At 46.7% G+C, this 25,177-nt stretch overlaps 1 protein-coding gene across 4 annotated transcripts in view; it reads right to left on the bottom strand.

Annotated features, from left to right (window-relative positions):
• Window positions 1-21,105, bottom strand: part of SREBF2 (sterol regulatory element binding transcription factor 2) — a 50,929-nt gene extending 29,824 nt beyond the window's left edge. Inside the window, exons 1-4 of one of the 4 annotated variants that reach the window (XM_030547567.1) lie at window positions 20,934-21,105; window positions 14,652-15,035; window positions 13,349-13,530; window positions 1,257-1,403 (exon numbers count right to left, since the gene is read on the bottom strand). In XM_030547567.1, the coding sequence (XP_030403427.1) occupies window positions 1,257-1,403; window positions 13,349-13,530; window positions 14,652-15,035; window positions 20,934-21,015 (795 nt within the window). In that variant the 5' untranslated portion in view covers window positions 21,016-21,105. The remainder of the gene's footprint in view (window positions 1-1,256; window positions 1,404-13,348; window positions 13,531-14,651; window positions 15,036-20,933) is intronic. The other 3 variants (XM_030547573.1, XM_030547578.1, XM_030547583.1) reach the window with 3 other exon arrangements.
• Window positions 21,106-25,177: the final 4,072 nt, after the last annotated feature.

Raw genomic sequence — 25,177 nt, 5'->3', positions numbered from 1 at the left:
CCACTTCCTCAGATGCATGTAGTGGAAATTTCCAGGGGCAGGTATATATATATGCAGGCAAGCTAGAGATAATGAGGCAGTTCAATCAGGGAGGATGAGGCCCTGTTCTAGCAGTTGAGGCTCAGCGGTTTCTCTTCGAAGTCTGGTCCTGAAGTTTTTTTGCTGCAGGATGGCCACTTTAAGGTCTGCTATAGTGTGGCCAGGGAGGTTGAAGTGTTCTCCTACAGGATTTTGTATATTGCCATTCCTAATATCTGATTTGTGTCCATTAATCCTTTTCGGTAGCGACTGTCCAGTCTGGCCGATGTACATAGCAGAGGGGCATCGGCCAAACTGGACAGTCGCTACGGAAAAGGATAAATGGACACAAATCAGATATTAGGAATGGCAATATACAAAATCCTGTAGAACACTTCAACCTCCCTGGCCACACTATAGCAGACCTTAAGGTGGCCATCCTGCAGCAAAAAAACTTCAGGACCAGACTTCAAAGAGAAAGCTCTGAGCTTCAGTTCATCTGTAAATTTGACACCATCAGCTCAGGATTAAACACAGACTGTGAATGGCTTGCCAACTACAAAACCAGTTTCTCCTCCCTTGATTTTCACACCTCAACTGCTAGAACAGGGCCTCATCCTCCCTGATTGAACTACCTCATTATCTCTAGCTTGCCTGCATATATATACACACACCTGCCCCTGGAAATTTCCACTACATGCATCTGAGGAAGTGGGTATTCACCCACAAAAGCTCATGCTCCAAAACGTCTGTTAGTCTATAAGGTGCCACAGGAGTCTTTGCTGCTACTACAGTTAAGTGTCACTGAGGATGCTGTTCATATAGACATCTGTTTTTGAAATTTACCATGCCATCTGCCTCAATAATATCTAGTAGTAGCAAGTTTCACAGAGTATGCATTAAGGTTTCTTTGAGCTATTTTAAGTTTGCTACCTTGTAATTATGAGTGCTCTCCTGTTCCAATTAGCTTTAAAATGGCAGTGGATTATCAGGTCATGTTCGTCTCTGGCTAATGCAGCAAAGAAGTAAACAGGAGTCTACCTTTGATCTTTGCTCTCTGGTCAGCAGGCACTGCCAAAAAAGCACAAACTGCATATGTAGCCTTGGTGGGAGAGAGAGGCTATTCCTCATCTCAGGCATGACCAGGGCAGCACTCCAACTCCCTCCCACTGTCACTCATGGAGAGCACCAAAACACTTAACAAAAGAGAGGCAACAACTTAGAGGAAAGGTTCATACCGGTACCTGCAGCGCCGCTGTCTGAATAGGGGTGGTCAGTGTAGTCAGGGCTGGATTATGAACTGCAGCCATAACTGGATTACCATCTGTCTTCAAAGTTGTCAAGACAAGAGAATCTGTCTTTATGATCTGAGGCTGGACCAGGACCTAGGGATTACAGAATATGGGAACACAGCAGGTGAACATCAGGAAATACAGCTCTGTCTCCAGTAACCACAAACCTGTCACATAACAGACCTATCCGACTGCATAAAGAGTTGGTAAGCAGCAAAAGCCCAAGGTCTGGAAACCCTATTTCCCTCACCCCACACCACCAGGACTTTCTCCAAATGTCAGAAGCCAACGCCAACTCCACAATGAGACAACCTGTACGCAAGGCTGGAAGACGGGAAAGGAAGGAACAAGACAGACATGACTTGAAAACCAGTGGCTATTTCTATGGGGAAATTAAAATGCAAAACTAAAAGGGTGGGTTTAAGTCTCCCCTCTGCAGTGGCTGCACCTATAACTGGCTCCCGTGAGAACATACCCTATTTTACTGGAGTGAGCACTCAGTACTTAACAGGGCTAGACAGCCTCTGGCAGCCATTCAAATGCTGGTTTGAACACAGCATTGCTGGGGGTATTATAGATCACCAAGTCAGGAGGATGCAATGCTGGTGGTGAACAAACGTATCTCCAAAACACAAGCCTGACAGTAATGGAGGTCTTTTCCAATATGTCTGGGTAGTTAAAAGTAATACAGCAATACACAAAATCTCTAGTAAGTTCCTGGAACTTACTAGGGACAACTTTTTATTTCAGAAAGTGGAGGACATAACAGGGGCATCCATTTTAGATTTGATTCTCGGCAATAGGGAGGGTTTGATTGTGGGATTAAAGTGTAAGGTAATTTGGGTGAAAAGTGATCATGAAATGAGAGATTCATGAGTCTAAGGAAAGGAAGGAATGACAGCAGCAGAACAAGGACAATGGACTTGAAAGAAGCAGATTTTAACAGACTCAGAACTATTAGGTAAGGTCCCATGGGAAGACAATCTAAGGGATAAAGGAGTTCAAGTGATACGGCAGTTTCTCACGGAGACAATATTAAAGTCACAACTGCAAACTATCCCAATGCAAAGGAAAGATAGGAAGAATAGTGAGAGGCCAATATGGCCCACCAGGAGCTCTTTAATTACCTGAAAAATCAAAAAGGAATCCTAAAAAATCTGGAAACGTGGACAAAGTGCTAAGGAAGAGTACAAAGAAAGTACAGGCATGTAGAGACAAAATCAGAATGGTCAAGGCACGAAATGAATTCCACTAGCAAGGAACATAAAAGGGAGTAAGAAGAGGTTCTTCAGACACAGTAGGAGCAAGAGACAGAAGAAAACATAGGTCCTCTTCTTAACAGGGAAGGAGAGCTAATAAGTGATGACACCAAGAAAGCGGAGGAGTTTAATGCCTATTTTGCTTCAATCTTCACTACAAAGTTAATGGTGAACAGATACTCAACATAATATTGACAACAAGGGGGAAGGAAAGCAAACCAAAATAGGGAAAGAACAGGCTCAAGAATATTTAGACAAGTTAGATGTGTTCAAGTCAGCAGGGCCTGATGAAATTCATCCTACTGTCCTTACGGAACTAGCTGAAGGAATTTCTGAACAGTTACCAACCATCTCCAAGAATTCATGGAGTATGAGTGAGATCCCAGTGGACTGGAGAAGGACAAACATAGTACCTATCATTAAAAAGAGGAACAAAGAGGTCTTGGGGAATTATAGACCAGTCAGCCTAACTGATCCCTGGCAAGATCTAGAACAAATTATTAAACAAATACTGTGTAAGCATCTAAAGGACAATAGGGTTATAAGTATACCCAGCATGGATTTGTTAAGAATAAATCATGCCAAACCAACCTAAATTTCCTTCTTTGACAGGGTTACTGGACTAAGAGATAGGGGAAAACTGTAGACATGGTATGGCTTGATTTTAGTAAGGCATTTGACACAGTCCAACATTACATTCTCATGAGCAAACTAGGGAAAATTAATGTGGGCACACATCAGGTTGTAAGACTGTACTCAGAAAGTAGTTATCAACCATTTGGAGTGAAAATAAAGAGGTGTACCTAGTGGGATCCCACAGGGGTAAGTCCTGAGTCCAATACAATTCAGTATTTTCAATTAATGACTTGGATAATGGTGTATAAAGTATACTTATAAAATCTGCAGATGACACCAAGGTGGAAGTGGCTGCAAATGCTTTTGGCATACAGAATTAGAGTTCAAATCAACCTTGACAAATTAGATAGTTGTTTTGAAATCAACAAGATGAAATTCAATAAAAACAAGTGCAAATTATTACACTGAAGGAAAATATCAAATGCACAACTACTGGGTGGTAGTACTTCTGATAAGGATCTGGAAGGTATAATGGATCACATAATGGAATAGGAGTCAATGTGGTGCAATTGTGAAAGTCTAATAGCATTCGGTAACTGTTCTGCTCTACTTGGCAGTGGTGAGGTCTCAACTTGAGTACTGCATTCAGCTCTGGGTGCCATACTTTAGGAAAGATGTGGACAAAGTCCAGAGGAGAGCAACAAAAATGATAAAAGGCTTAGAAAACTTGACCTGTGAGGAAAGGTTCAAAAACCGGGCACGTTTAGTATTGAGAAAAGATGACTGAGGAGATCCTGATAACAGCCTTCAAATAAGTTAAGTGCTGTTATAAAGAGGATGGTGGTCAATTGTTCTCCATGTCCTCTGAAAGTAGGACAAGTAGTAATGGGCTTAATCTGCAGCAAGGGAGATTTACATTACATACTAAGAAAAACTTTCTAACTATAAGGGTAATTAAGCTCTGTAGTAGGTTTCCAAGGGAGGTTGTGGAATCCCCATCACGGGAAGTTTAAGAACAGGTTGTACAGATACCTGTCCAGGATGGTCTAGATGTACTTGGCCCTGCAGGGGGCTGGATTCAATGACCTCAGGAGGTCTCTTCCAGCCCTACATTTCTAGGATTCCATCATTCTCACCTATGGCCTGAAAATTAAGGTCAGGTTTTACCTCATTTGGCTGAAATAATCAGTTAACCCAAACTTCACTCAAACTGAAGCCAACGGTAAAGGCTGGTTACCCTTTACCCTAAAATATTCTTCCTTGCTTTTCCATTTTTGCAGCTACTTCACCATTCCTGTTCTTGGGCAGGACAATAAGGGACACATTACTGTTTTGCTTAACCTCAGTAATCTCTTTCATACAGAGTGTATACCCTACGGTGAAGCACTTCACATTATAGCAAAGGGAGAAAACAGATCCCTTTACTCCTGTGGGTATATTTTCAAAAGAGATTTGATAGGAGATGAAGCAGCAGAGAAATACTGGATGATGTTCTATATGGCAGACGTTCACAGTGGAAAATGCTCTAATAGCTGCATTGGTGAAATTCTAACAGGAATAGAAAAAGCACACAGGTTATTGGCAGCCTAACCAAAGTAGGAACAATTAGAAATCTACCATAAAAGACTGCTAGCACGAGATTTCCAGTCTAAGTTGCTTTGGTCAGCCAAACCAGACACACAGGATAACTATAACTATGCAGCCATGTCATAAACAGATAGCTAAGGGTTAATGTCTCTTTCACCTGGAGCACCTGACCAGAGGACCAACCAGGAAACCGGATTTTTTCAACTTTGGGTGGAGGGAATTTTGTGTCTGAAGTCTTTGTTTTCTGTCTGCCTGCTTTCTCTGAGCTTTGGAGAAGTAGTTCTGTTTTCTAATCTTCTGTTTCTAAGTGTAAGGACAAAGAGATCGGATAGTAAGTTATATGGTTTCTTTTCTTTGGTATTTGCATGAATATAAGTGCTGGAGTGCTTTGATTTGTATTCTTTTTGAATAAGGCTGTTTATTCAATATTCTTTTAAGCAATCGACCCTGTGTTGTGTCACCTTAATACAGAGAGACCATTTGTATGTATTTTTTCTTTCTTTTTATATAAAGCTTTCTTTTAAGACCTGTTGGAGTTTTTCTTTACTTCAGGGAAATTGAGTCTGTACTCACCAGGGAATTGGTGGGAGGAAGAAATCAGGGGAAATCTGTGTGCGTTGGATTTGCTAGCCTGATTTTGCATTCCCTCTGGGTGAATAGGAAAGTACTTTTTGTTTCCAGGACTGGGAACAGAGAGGGGGAGTCACTCTGTGTAAGTTCGCAGAGCTTGTGTCTGTGTATCTCTCCAGGAGCACCTGGAGGGGGGAAGGGAAAAAGGATTATTTCCCTTTGTTGTGAGACTCAAGGGATTTGGGTCTTGGGGTCCCCAGGGAAGGTTTTTCAGGGGGACCAGAGTGCCCCAAAACACTAATTTTTTGGGTGGTGGCAGCAAGTACCAGGTCCAAGCTGGTAACTAAGCTTGGAGGTTTTCATGCTAACCCCCATATTTTGGACGCTAAGGTCCAAATCTGGGACTAAGGTTATGACATGGTGTAGCAGTGGTGGGATATAGACAGAATCCAGAAGCCAGTAAGAATATTACATTTTTCTTTTCTCTGCTAAGGGCTTTTTAGCAGAGAGAAAAGTTTGGTTTTAAAAGGGAACCAGAGAGAATTTTTTTTTTCTGCTCTCTCTGGCAGTTTGTGGCTTGCATGTTAAGCAAGAAGCCATTACCAGACTGTTAAGGGTCTTTTGTCATGCAATAGCACTCCCATTAGGAGTCATTACCAGCACTGTATACATGCAAATAAAGTGGTTTTTCAGGTTTACTTAACATTGAAGATTAGCTAAAGGCACTATTGCTAGGCAGACTTCAGGAGGCAACAGAGAACCTGCAGTTCAGAGGATAAACACCGGAGGGCACCCCAACACAAGAAAACAGGAATCATGACTTCTAAGGCAAAAATGGGGGCCGAAGACCAATTCAAAAAAGCTGAACACAGGCGACAACTGGAAATAAAACAAAAAGAGATGGAGATGAAAGAAAAGGAAGAAAGCATCAAACTGGCAGCCTTCCAAAGAGAACAGGCAGCCAAAGAGGCAGCCCACAAAAGAAAACTAGAAGAAGAAGAGGTGGCCCACCGCCGAGACATGGAAAAACACCAAAAAGAAATGGAAAAACACCAAAAAGAGAATGAAGAGAAGGAAAAACAGAGAAAACATGAACTGGAGTTGGCAAAAGCTGGGCTGCATGTGCCAGCCAACCCTAACAACCCGGCGCCAATTATTGCTCCACAGCACAGGAAATTTCCCACCTACAAGGCAGGTGATGACACCGAGGCCTTCTTGGAAAATTTTGAAAGAGCCTGTCTTGGGGACAGCATCCCCGAAGACCAGTACATGGTAGAATTAAGGCCACAACTCAGTGGACCTTTAGCAGAGGTGGCAGCTGAAATGCCTAAGCAGCAAATGAATGACTATAAACTTTTTCAAACCAAGGCCAGATACAGGATGGGGATAACCCCAGATCATGCCCGTCAGCGCTTCAGAACCCAAAAGTGGAAACCAGAGGTGTCATTTCCCAAACACGCCTACTACATTGCAAAAAACTATGAGGCCTGGATAACAGGAAACAACATTCAAACCTTGGAAGAACTGAACCTCCTCATACAAATGGAGCAGTTCTTGGATGGTGTTCCTGAAGACATCACACGGTACATACAAGATGGAAAACCCAAAGATATCGCTGAGGCGGGGGAGATTGGAGCCAAATGGATGGAACTGGCAGAAAGCAAGAAAGCTACTGTCAAGGGGAACGATTACCCCAGGGGGCACACAGACCATAAACACTACAACCGAGGACAGCCAAAGACCCCACATACCACCCAAGTAAAGCCACAAACACCCTACCCTTCCATCTCACCAGTCTCCAGTAACTCACCTCGGCCCAGTGACCCATCAGATGGAAGATGCTTTAAGTGTAATGAACTGGGACATATCAAGGCCAACTGTCCCAAGAACACCATGCGAGTGCAATTCATTACACCACCATCACCCCAAAGATCCCCAGGCCCAGATGCCTCTCAAATACCCTTGGAGCGAAGGGAAAATTTGAGAGTGGGCGGAAAGAAGGTTACTGCGTGGAGAGACACGGGGGCACAAGTGTCAGCTATCCACCAATCCTTCGTAGACCCCAAATTCATCAACCCAAAGGCCAAAGTTACAATTTACCCCTTCATGTCACAAGCTGTAGACTTGCCTACAGCTCAACTGCCTGTCCAGTACAAAGGCTGGTCAGGAATGTGGACTTTTGCAGTCTATGACAATTATCCTATCCCCATGCTACTGGGGGAAGACTTGGCCAACCAGGTGAGGCGGGCCAAGAGAGTGGGAATGGTTACACGTAGCCAAACCAGGCAAGCTTCCAGACCCATTCCTGTTCCTGAGCCGTCCACAGAGGCCCCGTCTGTGTTACCAGAGACCCAGACAGAGGTAGTGGACCCGGATTCCATGCCTACCACTGAAACAGCCACAGCATCTCCAGTCCCAGGCCCGGAACTGGAACAGCCACCAGCACCAGCAAGTGCAACCACATCTTCAAACTCAACGCCAGAGGGCGCCAGCGAGCCAGAACTGGCAGAAGCAAAAGACAGCCATACCCAAAAGGCTCAGCCAGAGCCTGAAATACCCTCAGGTGCACCAGCGGAGAGCGGTTCACCAGCAACGGAAACAACCCCATCACCTACATCGCTTCCAGAGGGACCAAGCCCAAGTCCACAGTCTGAGGAAGAACTGGTGACCCCAGCCTCAAGGGAACAGTTCCAGACTGAGCAGAAAGCAGATGACAGCCTTCAGAAAGATTGGGCGGCGGCACGGAGCACCCCACCGCCTCTCAGCAATTCTAATCGATCCCGGTTTGTTATAGACCAAGGACTTTTATACAAGGAAATTCTTTCTGGTGGACACCGGGAAGAATGGCAGCCGCAAAAACAGTTGGCGGTTCCAACTAAGTACCGGGGGAAGCTCTTAAGCTTAGCCCATGATCATCCCAGTGGCCATGCTGGGGTGAACAGAACCAAGGACCGGTTGGGGAAGTCCTTCCACTGGGAGGGGATGGGCAAGGACATTGCCAAGTATGTCCGGTCTTGTGAGGTATGCCAAAGAGTGGGAAAGCCTCAAGACCAGGTCAAGGCCCCTCTCCAGCCACTCCCCATAACTGAGGTCCCATTTCAGCGAGTAGCTGTGGATATTCTGGGTCCTTTCCCAAAAAAGACACCCAGAGGAAAGCAGTACGTACTGACTTTAGTGGACTTTGCTACCCGATGGCCAGAAGCAGTCGCTCTAGGCAACACCAGGGCTAACACTGTGTGCCTGGCCCTAACAGACATCTTTGCCAGGGTAGGTTGGCCCTCCGACATCCTTACAGATTCAGGGTCTAATTTCCTGGCAGGAACCACGGAAAAACTGTGGGAAACTCATGGGGTGAATCACTTGGTTGCCACCCCGTACCACCATCAAACCAATGGCCTGGTGGAAAGGTTCAATGGAACTTTGGGGGCCATGATACGAAAATTCATCAACGAATTCTCCAATACTTGGGACCTAGTGTTGCAGCAGTTGCTGTTTGCCTTCAGGGCTGTACCACATCCCAGTTTAGGGTTTTCACCATTTGAACTTGTGTATGGTCACGAGGTTAAGGGGCCATTACAGTTGGTGAAGCAGCAATGGGAGGGGTTTACGCCTTCTCCAGGAACTAACATTCTGGACTTTGTAAGCAACCTACAAAGCACCCTCCAACACTCTTTAGCCCTTGCTAGAGAGAACCTAAAGGATGCTCAAGAAGAGCAAAAGGCCTGGTATGACAGACATGCCAGAGAACGTTCCTTCAAGGTAGGAGACCAGGTTATGGTCTTGAAGGCGCAACAGGCCCATAAGATGGAAGCATCATGGGAAGGGCCATTCACGGTCCAAGAGCGCCTGGGGATTGTAAACTACCTCATAGCATTTCCGAATTCCTCACTAAAGCCTAAAGTGTACCATGTTAATTCTCTCAAGCCTTTTTATTCCAGAGATTTACAGGTTTGTCAGTTTACAGTCCAGGGAGATGATGCTGAGTGGCCTGACAGTGTCTACTACGACGGGAAAAAAGACGGTGGCGTGGAAGAGGTGAACCTCTCAACCACCCTGGAACGTCTGCAACGGCGACAAATCAAGGAGCTGTGCACTAGCTTCGCCCCATTGTTCTCAGCCACCCCAGGACGGACTGAACGGGCATACCACTCCATTAATACAGGTAATGCTCACCCAATCAGAACCCCACCCTACCGGGTGTCTCCTCATGCCCAAGCTGCTATAGAACGGGAGATCCAGAACATGCTACAAATGGGTATAATCCGCTCATCTACCAGTGCATGGGCATCTCCAGTGGTTCTGGTACCCAAACCAGATGGGGAAATACGCTTTTGCGTGGACTACCGTAAGCTAAATGCTGTAACTTGTCCGGACAACTATCCAATGCCACGCACCGATGAGCTATTGGAGAAGTTGGAACGTGCCCAGTTCATCTCTACAATAGACTTAACCAAGGGGTACTGGCAAGTACCGCTAGATGAACCTGCCAAGGAGAGGTCAGCATTCGTCACCCATGCAGGGGTGTATGAATTCAATGTCCTTCCTTTCGGCCTTCGAAATGCACCCACCACCTTCCAGAGGCTGGTAGATGGTCTACTAGCTGGACTGGGAGAATTTGCAGTTGCCTACCTCGATGATGTGGCCATTTTTTCAGACTCCTGGCCCGAACACCTACTACACCTGGAAAAGGTCTTTCAGCGCATCAGGCAGGCAGGACTAACTGTTAAGGCCAAAAAGTGTCAAATAGGCCAAAACAGAGTGATTTACCTGGGGCACCAGGTGGGTCGAGGAACCATAAACCCCCTACAGGCCAAAGTGGATGCTATCCAAAAGTGGCCTGTCCCAAGGTCAAAGAAACAGGTCCAATCCTTCTTAGGCTTGGCCGGATACTACAGGCGATTTGTACCACACTACAGCCAAATCGCTGCCCCATTGACCGACCTGACCAAAAAGACCCAGCCAAATGCCGTTAAGTGGACTGATGAGTGTCAAAAGGCCTTTACCCAGCTTAAGGCGATGCTCATGTCTGACCCTGTGCTCAGGGCCCCGGACTTTGACAAGCCATTCCTAGTAACCACAGATGCATCTGAGCGTGGTATAGGAGCAGTGCTCATGCAGGAAGCAACAGATCACAACTTCCATCCTGTCGTGTTTCTCAGCAAGAAACTGTCTGAGAGGGAAAGTCACTGGTCAGTCAGTGAAAAGGAATGCTATGCCATTGTGTACGCCCTGGAAAAGCTACGCCCATATGTTTGGGGACGGCGGTTCCAACTACAAACTGACCATGCTGCACTAAAGTGGCTTCATACTGCCAAGGGGAACAACAAGAAACTTCTTCGTTGGAGTTTAGCTCTCCAAGATTTTGATTTTGAGATTCAGCACATCACAGGAGCTTCTAACAAAGTAGCTGATGCACTCTCCCGTGAGAGTTTCCCAGAATTCAGTAGTTAAAAAGTGTTCTTAAAATGTAAAAGTCTGTTAGTTGTATACTTAGGGGTATATGTAAAGGTGCATGTGTTGTATTAATCTGTTTATTTTCAAGTTCTAGAAGGGAATCGCTGCCAGTGAGCTTCCCCACTGTCTGCAATTTGGGGGGCATGTCATAAACAGATAGCTAAGGGTTAATGTCTCTTTCACCTGGAGCACCTGACCAGAGGACCAATCAGGAAACCGGATTTTTTCAACTTTGGGTGGAGGGAATTTTGTGTCTGAAGTCTTTGTTTTCTGTCTGCCTGCTTTCTCTGAGCTTTGGAGAAGTAGTTCTGTTTTCTAATCTTCTGTTTCTAAGTGTAAGGACAAAGAGATCGGATAGTAAGTTATATGGTTTCTTTTCTTTGGTATTTGCATGAATATAAGTGCTGGAGTGCTTTGATTTGTATTTTTTGAATAAGGCTGTTTATTCAATATTCTTTTAAGCAATCGACCCTGTGTTGTGTCACCTTAATACAGAGAGACCATTTGTATGTATTTTTTCTTTCTTTTTATATAAAGCTTTCTTTTAAGACCTGTTGGAGTTTTTCTTTACTTCAGGGAAATTGAGTCTGTACTCACCAGGGAATTGGTGGGAGGAAGAAATCAGGGGAAATCTGTGTGCATTGGATTTGCTAGCCTGATTTTGCATTCCCTCTGGGTGAATAGGAAAGTACTTTTTGTTTCCAGGACTGGGAACAGAGAGGGGGAGTCACTCTGTGTAAGTTCGCAGAGCTTGTGTCTGTGTATCTCTCCAGGAGCACCTGGAGGGGGGAAGGGAAAAAGGATTATTTCCCTTTGTTGTGAGACTCAAGGGATTTGGGTCTTGGGGTCCCCAGGGAAGGTTTTTCAGGGGGACCAGAGTGCCCCAAAACACTAATTTTTTGGGTGGTGGCAGCAAGTACCAGGTCCAAGCTGGTAACTAAGCTTGGAGGTTTTCATGCTAACCCCCATATTTTGGACGCTAAGTCCAAATCTGGGACTAAGGTTATGACAAGCCAGACTTCTGATGCTTAGTCAAACAAACCTGTGAAGTTTGCCCAGTGCTACATTTAATCGTGCTATGTGACATGACAGATATTCTATGACTATCAGGGTTGGAAGGGACCTCAAGAGGTCATCTAGTCCAACTCCCTGCTCAAAGCAGGACCAATCCCCAACTAAATCATCCCAGCCAGGGCTTTGTCAAGCCTGACCTTAAAAATCTCTAAGGAAGGAGATTCCACAATCTCCCTAGGTAACCCATTCCAGTGCTTCACCATCTTCCTAGTGAAAAAGTTTTCCCTAATATCCAACCTAAATCTCCCCCACTGCAACTTGAGACCATTACTCCCTATTCTGTCATCTGGTACCACTGCGAACAGTCTAGATCCATCCTCTTTGGAACTCCCTTTCAGGCAGTTGAAAGCAGCTATCAAATCCCCCCTCATTCTTTTCTTCTGCAGACTAAACAATCCCAGTTCCCTCAACCTCTCCTCATAAGTCACATGCTCCAACCCCCTAATCATTTTTGTTGCCCTTCGCTGACTCTTTCCAATTTCTCCACATCCTTCTTGCAGTGTGGGGCCCAAAACTAGACAGTACTCCAGATGTGGCCTCACCAATGTCAAACAGAGGGGAATGATCACATCCCTCAATCTGCTGGCAATGCCCCTACTTATACAGCCCAAAATGCCGTTAGCCTTCTTGGCAACAAGGGCACACTGTCGACTCATATCCAGTTTCTCATCCACTGTAACTCCTAGGTCCTTTTCTGCAGAACTGCTGCCTAGCCACTCGGTCCCTAGTCTGTAGCAGTGCATAGGATTCTTCCATTCTAAGTGCAGGACTCTGCACTTGCCCTTGTTGAACCTCAGATTTCTTTTGGCCCATTCCTCTAATTTGTCTAGGTCCCTCTGTATCCTATCCCTGCCCTCCAGCAAATCTACCACTCCTCCCAGTTCAGCGTCATCTGCAAACTTGCTGAGGGTGAAGTCCAAAACATTCGAAGTGGTATGTTCACAGTAAGGAGCAATTTTGCCTGGGTTAAATAAAGCAAAATGTTTTTGGAAAGTAGAAAGATTTGTTAGAATCACTTTCCATACCCAACAACTCAGGATCCCCGACTAAGCCCAGCACCAATTAAGCAACTGAGCTTCAGTCAGCCCCACCTGCCACACTCCATTCCTGGATCAGTCAAGCAACTAAGCCGGCTCCTGCAATATCACCCCCGAGGGACAGGGCCAGCTCCAGCTTTTTTTCCGCCCCAATTGGCAAAGTGGAAAAGCAAAAAAAAAAAAAACCCCCCAACGGTCAGCGGCACTTCGTCAGCACCTCTACCGCGCCACTTAATTCTTCAGCGGCAATTCAGCAACAAGTCCTTCACTCCAAGAGGGATTGAGGAATCCGCCGCTGAATTGCCACCGAAGACCCAAACATGCCGCCCCTTTCCACTGACTGCGTCAAGCACCTGCTTCCTTCGCTGGTGCCGGCCCCTGCCGATGGATCGTGGGGAGTTCTGCCAATTGTGCCCTCCACACTGCATTTGCTGAGGGCACTAGGCACTCTGTTCTTTGCATATTCCACATTTTTACTTACCGGAACTTGCTGGACCTGAGGAGCAGCTACTGTCTGGACTGTGGCAGGAGTTAGTGTTTGGATGGTGCCATTGGCAGCCTGTGTGAACACTCTCTGAGCCTGCACAGTCTGCACCTGCTGCTGGATGGTGACTGGTTGAACTTGGGAGGATGTCACGAGGCTCTGAACTTGAGGCTGAAGGACTGAAAAGAAGAAAAAGACGTGAGGGACAGCACAGCAGAGACTCTCAGTCTGGGGGCTATAAACCCAGAAAGATTGTAAATGGCTGAGTAGGTAACTCATGGCACCACCAATACCTTGTGAACTATCATACAAATTCCCTTGATGGCGCTGGGCCTAGTACAAAAGAATCTGGGGTGCACTGGGGACCAGCTGGGAGCAGCTAAACGGCAAGAGCATGGGAGGAAGCGGTTGGGCACCCTTTTGTCTGCTGAACGTTTTCATTATACCACAGTCTCTGGCCCGGCCTTCCCTACAATGCTGCCATTAGTACTCTCTGTGACTTATCCCTTGCATCAGCTCTTAGCACCTGAAATGAGAACAGAATCCGATGCTTCAGCAACAGAGAACTATGACTGTCCTTAATGAGAGCTCATTTTTATTAGTTTAGCCCCTTGGGGCAGGAGCTTTTTGTTCTGTGTCTGTACAGCACCTAGCTCAGGGGAGTCCTGGCCCATGATGAGGGCTCCCAGACACTAAGGTCAGATGATTTCCAATTGAACCTTCTAGGAAGTGCCCCTACTCACCAAACACATTAACTGTGAGTACCTGAACCCTCATACCACAGGCCTTAGTCCCTTATCTTATTGCCCTGGATGCAGTGTCACAGTGGGAAGACAGTCCAACCTTCTAGTGGCAAAACACACTGCCATGTGGGAGAAAATGAGAGTTCAGGCCCTGGGTTTATCCTTTGCTCCCATAGCTAGAAGCACTACAAACGTGAACTGTGACAATTTCTAAAGTACCATTTACAAAGCCCCCCCAAGAAGCCAATGCAAAGGATTGTGGGGCGACGTTTGAGGCAAGCAAGTATAAATGAGTCACAAGTAGATCATACGAAAAGAGCTAGACACCCCTGCACTAGAGTTTTCCTGTCTTGCCCATTGAATCTGAGTGAAAGTACCCTTCATTTAGATTGAAACTCTTCATGCAGTACCAGTGATTTCCCAAAGACCAGGTCATTAATTAGAATTATTGGGCAAACAGCATCCTCTGGAGCCATCATGACGAAGTTTTCTTTGAAAAGTAGCTTTTTTTTGTGATTACAATACAAAAAACAGTGTTCTGAGCCCCCAGGCACTACCTTGAAAACTCGTGGCTGCATTCTGGTATATTAGCGGTTGCTGAATGAACCTGGTCTGGGGAGCAGAGCTGAAAGTTGGAGTAATCATCACAGTCTGTTGTTGGAGCTGGGGCTGGAGCTGGGGACGAGGCTGAAGGAGGGGTGCAGACCGCTGAGGGGCAGGTGCTGTTGCCTGGGGCACTTTGACTTGCACAGCCTGGAGCTGGGGAGAGGCGGCCGTGGATGAGAAGGACTGCAGCTGTGCCTGACTGTATGAGCTCTGCAGAGGATGGTCCAAGGTTCCACCAGTGCTACCTCCACCACTGCTCTGGAAGGTGCCACATAACTGCTCTGAAAACAGATCCGGAAACTCCCCCACCTGGTTGCTGACGAACTGCAGCATCTCTGAAAAGAATAAGAAAAATTTGTAAGTGTTACCCTCATGCTGCTCCATTCCTCCACCATCATTAGGTCAGGACTCAGAAGCTTATGTGAGCGTGGGAGGGAGGGGGCAGAGGTTCAAGATGATCCAGGACTGGAATAGGAGAGAAGCTACATGACACACACTTAGTAGTATTTGCAGACAGCAAGGGGTCACATCTGGAACAGTGGTGGGGAGGAGGTTGCAAGTCAGGAGTGAGATGAGGAAGAGCTGCAGAAGAAGAGTCTGCAACAGCACCTACCCATGCCGAGTCTGATGGCAGCCTGTTCCGCAACTCCCACGCAAACAAGAATTAATAAAGCCATCTCCAAAAAGAGCACAGATATTACAAAACCCACTTTTTAACACAGTTACCTTCCGAGACAATCAGATGTCATATAGGAACAAAACAATTGCAGAGCCCCACCCAACAGTTACTTTCCCACCAAGCTTTTAGGGAAGCATAAGGAAATAAATGGTAGCTGTCTCAATAAGCTCCTGAGAAGTGGGGAAATTTGGACAAGAATTCAGCTTAAGTTAAAGTTTAAACCTAAGGAAAAGACAAAAACCTAGCAGACCCATCACCCTACAGGGCTTTGATGAGAGGAAGCAATGCCCACATTTAGTTCTTAGATTATTTTTTAAACAAACACCACTAAAAAAAAAATCAAACATGCCTCATGATGTCCTGCAATACATGTCCCTTCTAACCAGGCTAGAGTTCTACAGCAACTGCTAATTTAATGCAAGGATTGATCCATTAACAATGAAAACAAAGAAGAAGACGTTAGAAATGAAAGCATCGCTGCTCCCTAAAAGGATCTAACCTAGAGATCCTTCCGTTTTATCCTGCAGAGTGCAACAAGCCCATAAGGCTGCCTTGGTGGCTAGGTAGGGCTGTAGAGAGGAGAAAAAACAGTTTTTCATAAGAGGTTGGCTCAGTTTGTACAGACACAGCAGAAGGGCTCTTAATATTCCGCATTTATATAAGACTTCACTCCTAAATGCCACGTACGTATTAACTAATTCATTTTCACAGCCTCCATGGCAGAAAAGCAAGTGAATATTATCCCACATCTTTGCATCCTCTATGCCTTATACCATATTAATCTCTCTCACTTCTACCCAGTTGGCGTATCAGTAAATTGATGGGATAATTCCTCAAGAGTGAGGATAATCTATTTTAAAGAAAAAAAAACGCCAAGTCTAGGAGGCCCAAACGGATTACTTTTCCCCTCTCAGCCTAGTTACACACTGAGAATAAGTTGCTGTTACTTTGGCTGCAAGAGGCCCAATAATTTACTTTCCGTCTGCACATCAGCTATCTGAGGGAAACAGCTACCAGATGGAGCAAAAAACTACTAAAACTAACTGCAGTTTTGGCCTGATGAATGAAGGACATACATTTTTGTGCAGCATCCAATGAACCTTTCACAAAATACTACTGAAGCATATAGGAAAATGTCAAGAGAATTAAACATTTGTAAATAAGGAGAACATCTACAGCAGTGCTAACGTGGATAAAATGACAAAAGATATTTATCCACACAACCTGTCAAACTGATCACCCGCTGGGGTCAGGAATAAAATACCCACCATGCTTATCACTGCAGTCTTACACAACAAGACTTTTCAGTTTCCTCTGAAGAATCCATCAGTGGCTATTATTAGAGGCAGGAGACAGGTCTACACTGGACAAGGTTTTGTTCTGGCACAGCAGTTCCTATTTAGGAGCTGATTTCCAACTATTTTATATTAAAGAGCATTTATTCACAATTCTGAAGCTACTGATTGGAATCTTAGGAAGTCTTTTTTTTTTTTTTTTAATATATTGCTTCATCAACAAGTCCAATCCCATTTTTATCAGTAACCAAGTGTTGTTTAACCTGAATTTGACCAAAAAGTCAAAAACAGAAAAGCCCCAAAGGATGAATTTCAGGACATTAGGCTGCATATGGAACAAACATATTTTCCAAAAACTATATAGCTTTGCTAGCAAAAGTTTAGTAAGGAGAATAAAATACAAAGAATTGTAAGAAACACAAAGCCAGATGACAACTCTCCTTCCTAAAACCTATTTGCCAAAGCAAAGAAGGAGAGAGGAAACCTGCAAAATAACCACACAAACTACATAAGCCAGAAAATAAGATTTCAGAAATATGGAAGGCTGCCAACAGCTAGCAACTAAATGATGAACCTATTTTGCAAAGATTATATAGGCCCTTCTGTGTTTGAAAGGAGCGCACCACTAAGGAGGAACAAGACAAGTTACTACAGAACACAGTTCTACGCAACCCAGTATCAGTAAAATGTCAACAAAACGTTGTGACATTGAGTCCACCTATGATTTAATATCAAAATCACATCAGTGAAGAAGCTGAGCTCTTTATCAATTAAACAAATGCAAAGAACTACTCCAACGCTTCAATTATAGTTCTCTCTCCTTCTTGGATGGTGTCTGGAATTTGGTTTTTCTATTTAAATAAATATAGCTTTATTTTTAAAAATAAATCTGCCAATGTCAAATTTAATTTTAAATAATCTATTTAAATTATTTCTATTAAATACAACAAAATTAACATTAAACAGCACCATTGTTGCCAAATTTTAAAGAAAGTCAAACCACTGAGCTCGTGGAAATCAGTGGCTTAACACCTAGAACCACAATTTGTTGAAGGAAGCAAGGCTCCTGGGCTTCCTTTCCCTCCCTCCATGATAAGCTTCTCCTTTGCTTTGAACTGCACTTGATCATGAGTGCAACCAGAACATCTGACTACAGACTGATTAGAAAGTGCGTCTTGCCTCAGGGTCCAAGCTGCAAGTTGCATCCCATGCAGCTCCACGGGGAGACCATACATTATTTATACTCACATGGAGTAACACTAAATCTTCAGTGTACATCACAACCATTAATTACTGTAATTAAGTCTTATCACAGTCCTGTAGGGTAAGAATATGATCCCCATTTTACAGACTGGGAAGCAGAGAGAAATAACTGATTTTCCCAAGGCTACACTGCAAATCAGATGCAGTTATTATTCAAGGACATTTGACTCAAGCCTGTGTTGCACCCATTAGACACCGACTGCCTCAGCCACATGCACCCAAGGGCACAACTGGTGAGCAAAGCAAGAAAAGGCAGTCAGCCCAATAGCAGGCCAGGTTGGCAAATCTCCACTGTCTTCTGCAGGTCAGTTTTCATTTTCAGCCCCTGGGGAGTTAACAAGAGCTGTCTGTCAAGCAATCAGTAATCAGCTCTCATTTGTTCAAGCTAAGTTTTTGGTTGCCCCAAGTTGTTGGAAAGTAGATTCCCTTCCTCTCTGGCACTACCCCACCACCCGAGTTCTCTACAAACATGAAGAGTATAAACAGTAAGGAAGAGATGGAAATGTTTAGAGTGATCCAAAGAGATGTAACAAGGGGCAACAGGATGAAACTGAACAAACGGAAAACTTTTCTAACAGTAAGGTACATGTTCCGTAGAATAACCTCTCATAGCAATTAGTGGAAACTTAATCACCTGAGTCATTTGAAACTGATTTTGAAAAAGCCCTGGGGAATATGCTGTTGAAAACAGCCAAGCCTTGATATTAACAAAGGTGGTGCTGGGAGAAAGAAGATGTGACTTCACTGGGGTATTCCATCACTAATTTCTTCGATTTTAAGATAGATATTTTTAATCCCTATTACTGCAGGGTAGTACTGGCAAGAAGCTAAAAGCAAGAACTAGCAAAAAGGGACGGAACCTACTAGACCTGGGACTAAGCACCTGTCCTAGAATGAAAAGGCACTATTCTAATATCTTCCATATAAGTTCTTATACCACACACCACCAGAGTATCTAAGCACCACCCATAGTGAGTCAGTCCCTCTAAAAACATTAAAAAAAAACACAATGGGTACAAGTTAAACAAGATTGTTCATCAAGTGACAGGACTGCTCCCACACATCAAAGTAGCAACATTTTTAGATAGAATTCCACACTGTAAACTCTTAAATGTCTTAAACTGCCAGAGTGATATACATGCTGCTTTGAGAGACAATCTACACACCCATAATACAACAATGTAGTCAGCAGGGATACAGGAAGGAAGCAAGCAGGCACACCTTTATCCCCAAGGAAGTCCCTTGATGCTAACAGAAGGCAGGTTTCTAGGGCGCAGCTACCATGCTAGCCATACCATGTCAGTGCTGTTTCACAGGGAGGCACACAGAATGCTGCAGGCACATCATGGAAAGACCAGTGAATAGGACACACGTTGCATGGTTGCCTGGGGTGGGATGGGGACAGTTTCACCACACATGACTCATATCTATAACAGGCAGACATTCCTAGGTGGGCACATACATGTTGTCTAGGAGGCACATATATCCAGGACTACAGGGGGGACCTCACATCATACACATATCATAAGAGAAAGTGACATATCTAAAGGAGCAAGTTTTACCACACACACTGCAAGTCTAATGAACGATTTTGCCCCCCTAGATACTGTGCAGGTGATCACAGGCTTGCCACATATATGCCACACCTATGCTACACACCCCAGAGTGGATGGCCAGAGAATGGCCACATGTGCCTTAGTGAACCCCACACATTTCATTCCCTGGCCAGCTACTCTGTGGAGGAAGACACAGGCATAAGCTGCCACACACATCACTCTCACCATCAGAGAAAGGAGGGCCACAAGCTGGCCATACACCTACTACATACTTTAGAGGCGAGTGGGAAAAACTTGAAATCATACATGCTGAGGCCACCACTAGAAGCAACAACAGCCCAATCACACATCAGCACCTCTCTCCACACACATGGTAGTGTCCCCTGGTATCCCCCTAGTGAGCTGGGCACAGCCTGGGCATATGTCAGTGCCCCCCCTGCACCTACCATGTAAGAACAAAAGAGATACCATGCTGGGTCAGACCATTGATCCATCTAGACCAGCAGCCTGTCTTCTGACAGCAGCTGGTACCAGAGCACCAAGAGACATAGAACAAGGCAATTACGGAGTGATCCATCCCTGTCATCCAGTCCCAGCTTCTGGCAGTCAGAGGTTCAGGGTCACCCAATGCATGGGTTTACACCCATCCTGCCTAGTAAGCACTGATGGACCTATCCTCCATTAACTTACCTAGTTCTTTTTAAACCGCCTTACACTTTTAGCCTTCAGAACATCCACTAGCAATGAGTTCCACAGGTGATATATGCAGTGTGTGCACCACCCCCAGGCACACTCCAGAGGGGCAGGCAGAGCCCAGACTCCCCTATGTCAGTGCCCCTGGGCACCTCCCATGGAGGCAGGCACAGCTGGGGCTCCCCTATGCCAGTGCCTCCACGTACTCCCCCAGAGGGTCAGATATAGCCAGGGCTTCCATATGTCAGTGCCCCCAGGCACCCTCCCCCTGAGGGGTGGGCACAGCACAGGCACCCCCCAAGGAGGCAGGCACAGCAGGGGCTCCCCTATGTCGGTGCCCCCGGGCAACCCCCCCAGAGGGGCGGGCACAGCCCAGGCTCCCCTATGTCGGTGCCCCCGGGCACCCCCCCCAAGGAGGCAGGCACAGCAGGGGCTCCCCTATGTCGGTGCCCCCGGGCAACCCCCCCAGAAGGGCGGGCACAGCGGGGGGGCTCCCCTATGTCGGTGCCCCCGGGCACCCCCTCCAGAGGGGCGGGCACAGCGGGGGGCTCCCCTATGTCGGTGCCCCCGGGCACCCCCTCCAGAGGGGCGGGCACAGCGGGGGGCTCCCCTATGTCGGTGCCCCCGGGGCACCCCCTCCAGAGGGGCGGGCACAGCCCAGGCTCCCCTATGTCGGTGCCCCCGGGCACCCCCCCAGAGGGGCGGGCACAGCCCAGGCTCCCTGCACTGTGGACTCCTTGCTCTCACCGTCGATGTCCCCCAGCGTGAGCTCATCCCCCAGCTCGGTCAGGGTCTCCATGGCCTCCATGCCCAGCTCGCGGCTCTCCATCCCGGCTCCGGACACGGGCCGGCCCCGCCGTGCGTCTGAACCCGCCCCCGGCCGGGCACCGCCTCAGCCCAGGCTCCCGGCACGCGCCGGTGCTGCCACCATGTTGGGCCAGCCCCGCCCCCACCTGCATGCCAAGAGCCAGGGCCGCGCGTTTCCTCGGCTTGCTGTCAATGAGACCAGGTTTCCGCCGGCCAATCAGCGGGCGAGGCGGCTCGTGGTGTGATTGCGCGTCAGCGATCAGCAGCTGCGATTAGCATACGGGGCCGAACCCTGCCCCCTTTCCCAGGTGGAATATTCATTAGGGGGCGGAGACAGAACGCTGATTAGTCATTGGCCCGAAGTAGGATTTAAAGAGACAGGACTAGCTAAGAAGGACTAGGGCGAAGTGGCCTAGGGTGGGCAGTGGGTGTGGTGACAGGAGGAGGGGGTGGTAACAGTGGCCTAGGGTGGGCAGTGGGTGTGGTGACAGGAGGAGGGGGTGGTAACAGTGGCCTAGGGTGGGCAGTGGGTGTGGTGACAGGAGGAGGGGGTGGTAACAGTGGCCTAGGGTGGGCAGTGGGTGTGGTGACAGGAGGAGGGGGTGGTAACAGTGGCCTAGGGTGGGCAGTGGGTGTGGTGACAGGAGGAGGGGGTGGTAACAGTGGCCTAGGGTGGGCAGTGGGTGTGGTGACAGGAGGAGGGGGTGGTAACAGTGGCCTAGGGTGGGCAGTGGGTGTGGTGACAGGAGGAGGGGGTGGTAACAGTGGCCTAGGGTGGGCAGTGGGTGTGGTGACAGGAGGAGGGGGTGGTAACAGTGGCCTAGGGTGGGCAGTGGGTGTGGTGATAGGAGGAGGGGGTGGTAACAGTGGCCTAGGGTGGGCAGTGGGTGTGGTGATAGGAGGAGGGGGTGGTAACAGTGACCTAGGGTGGGCAGTGGGGGTGGTGACAGCGAGGGGGATGAGCCGGTTGCGATGATGGGGAGGGAGCAGGCAGCACGCAGCACATGTGGTGATGGCAAGAGAGGTGGGGGACAGCAGGTGTGGTGATGGCAAGGGACAAGGAAGGTGAAGGTGTGGACGGGGGAATGGCAAGGCAGACAAGAGGCATGGATGTATTGCCAATCTGAAGTATTCAGAAATCTCAAGTCAGGCCCCCAATATAATGACAACCAGGGCCAGCTTTAGAACCAGGGCCCGATTCGAATACCCGGCGGTGGTCTGGGTCTTTGGCAGCACTTCAGCGGTGGAGGGTGCTTCACTCACTCCGGGTCTTCCACGGTACTGAAGGACCCTCTGCCGCTGAAGACCTGGACTGCTGCCAGATGAGTAAAAAAAATTTAAAAGATGCCTAAGGCATGAGGACCTCTTACGCACGAGGCCCAATTCCGGGGAATCGGCCTAAAGCTGGCTCTGATGACAACAGGGTAATTTTGGCCCAGTAGCATGCCCTCATGGCAAGAGCTACCACAGTGCAGCACCAGTATGGACATAGTAGCTTGGATATGGTTTTTCAGCATGGCTGCTCATGCCCGGGCTAGGCTAATTCAGGTGCCAATCACCCAAGTTAATGCAGCAGTGAAAACTACTGAAAAGAAGAGTAATTCTAGTGAAGTCAGAGGTCTTGTTGTTGCCAATTTTCTCGATTTTTATCATGAGTCTCCTAATATTTGGTGTTTTACTTACTGCCGCAGATCCTGGAGGCAAGTGATTATGTGAGACTCTCAGCTTTCATATAAAAAGAGTAAATTTCTAGCCCTCCTGGTAGCAGAGAAAATATTGCAAATGTGACCTGAGTGCATAGGTGCTGACTCCATGGGTACTCTGAGTTTAGAGAACCCTTGGGAAAAAAATAGTGGGGGTTCAGTACCCACTGGAGGCCCTGCTAATCAGCTCCTTCTCCCACCCCACGCCTCCCAAATAGCAGTGTGCAGGAGATGCTAGAGAAGAGGAGGAGGAACAGGGGTGGGAAGAGGTGGGGCCTTGGGGCAGGGCCTGGGGCAAAGCAAGGATCTTTCCCTTCTGAGGGAAATGAGGAAGCTGGCACCTGTCCTCCTAAAGTCTCAGAAACCAGAAATCAAATTTAATTATTGGCTTTAAAATCATGAGAATTTAAAAAAAAATAATCTCCATGATTTTTTGGGACCTGACTCATGATCTTTGAATGTCTGGGGCTGGTAATAGTACGTTGGGGTTTCACTAGAGTAAAATAAGAAGATGATTAGGCCCTCTAGCTGGTTAATGTTAAACCAGCTTCATGCAGCTGCCTTTGCCTCACCAGGTCATGGTGCATTCCACATGAGCCTCCCATAGGTCCTGAAATACACACATTCTCTATATAGTTAAAAACCTCTTTCCAGGCTCACTGCAGCCTTTGTATTATGAATCACTCCATTCTCCTGGCTCTCCAGTCATCCCTTGTTCCCTTCTGTCACAGCTCCTCTTCTATCTAATTCAGCGCTCTCATGCTGGATCATCTTTGCTAAGACCCCTTTTTCTGTGGAGTCTAATCACATTCAGTTCACTGCCTCCGATCTTTTCTAACCTGCTTTTTCCCTCATGTTCCCAGGAACACACCCACCACTTAGGCTCTCACTAAGTCCTGTTTCTTTTTCCTCTTAATTATCACCTGAATCCACCCTTTCCTTCCTGTTCCCACCATTAAAACCAGGGTCAGTTCTTGCCCTTATTGTTGTAACCTTCTCCTCTTCAACCTGTCCAAAATACCACTAGTAATGTCATCTTCGTCTCCTTCTGCTCCATAGCAATGTCTTCATATGCTTGTGGCTTCCTGCCTCAACACATCTAATTCAAGCTCATATTAATATGCAAGGCCTTATGTAATTCCCCACCTACACCTCTGCTCTCACTTTCCCTTAGCAACTCCCCACCCACCCACGCACCATCTACACTCTTCCCAGTCCTCTTTCTTTACTGTTCCTTTTTTCTGCATTTCCCCCTCCCCCAGCTCTATATCCTTCTTTCCTATTATCTCTATCGGCATCTGTCAAGTATCCTCCTCCAAATCTTTGTCCACCCATCTCTCCTCCCTCTTTTCCTCATTAATAATCCCCACATCCTCCCCGTCCTGAATCGATGCCTGTGCCTTGTGTTGGTCATAGTTCGAGAGTCAGTTCTGTGGGGTAGAAAACATAGATCTAGAAGTAAAGTGCTGCATAAGCTTATAGCACTATATGGAAAAATAATAACAATAATTAGAAGTGAAATAGAGCAGGCATTTAACAGCAGCTTTCCACAACAGTTCAGGACAAGGCAAGAAGACAAAAGCATCCAACTGAAATTTCAGGGGGAGCTTTGATCCGCAGAATGTAACTTCTCAATTAAAATGTAGCCCCAATGTTCTGGCTGACACCCCTACGTTTATTGCAAGTGCCATGGGCTCTGTTTAGAGTTCTGATGATCATTAGAATTTAGAGCCTCTCTGTTTGTGTGCCATCTGAAAGACAACCACAACACTGCTCTTCTAGCACTATTCTGGGGCACTGGTTTAGTGTAGACCCTAAAAGATGACCACCATCAGTTACAAATAATACTTCCTGCAGCACCCTGGATTTTCCTAGGAGGTCTCCTATCCAACTACTTTCCAAACCAGACCCAACTCTGCTTAGTATAAGATGTGAGGTGATCACACCACCAGGTGGCACAGCCACCCCATTCCCTGTATATGACGCAGCTGAAATTTAATCCTGCAAGACGAGCTGTTAGCACAAGACAAGTGAATGGAGACATTTCCAAAATGAATTCCTACCCATGGATTCTCAGCAGTGCAGATGGACCATGGACCGTGTTTGACCAGAGCAAGGAGACAGAAATCTTACCAGGCAAACCCCTTCCCTTGCAGAGTGGAGCAACCAATCTGTAACATGAGTAGCTATGCAAAAATGAGATCCTCTAAGACAGAGGAGCTGAATGTTTTTTAAAGGGTGATCCTCTACTCAGTCATTTGCAACTGCTCCTTCTCATCCGTCTTCCCAATTCCTCTGCATCGTGTCCCAGGAGGCAAAAAGAACATAAGACCGGCCATACTGGGTCAGACCAAAGGTCCATCTGCCCAGTATACTGTCTTCTGAAAGTGGCCAATGCCAGGTGCCCCAGAGGGAATGAACAGATAATCATCAAGTGATCCATTCCCTGTTGCCCAGTCCCAGCTTCTGGCAAACAGAAGC

The sequence above is a fragment of the Gopherus evgoodei genome, chromosome 1, assembly GCF_007399415.2.
Source record: "Gopherus evgoodei ecotype Sinaloan lineage chromosome 1, rGopEvg1_v1.p, whole genome shotgun sequence".
In the NCBI taxonomy this organism is placed as follows: Eukaryota; Metazoa; Chordata; order Testudines; family Testudinidae; genus Gopherus; species Gopherus evgoodei.
Note: the sequence above shows the minus strand (reverse complement) of the source record. Positions and strands in the feature narration are given on the sequence as shown.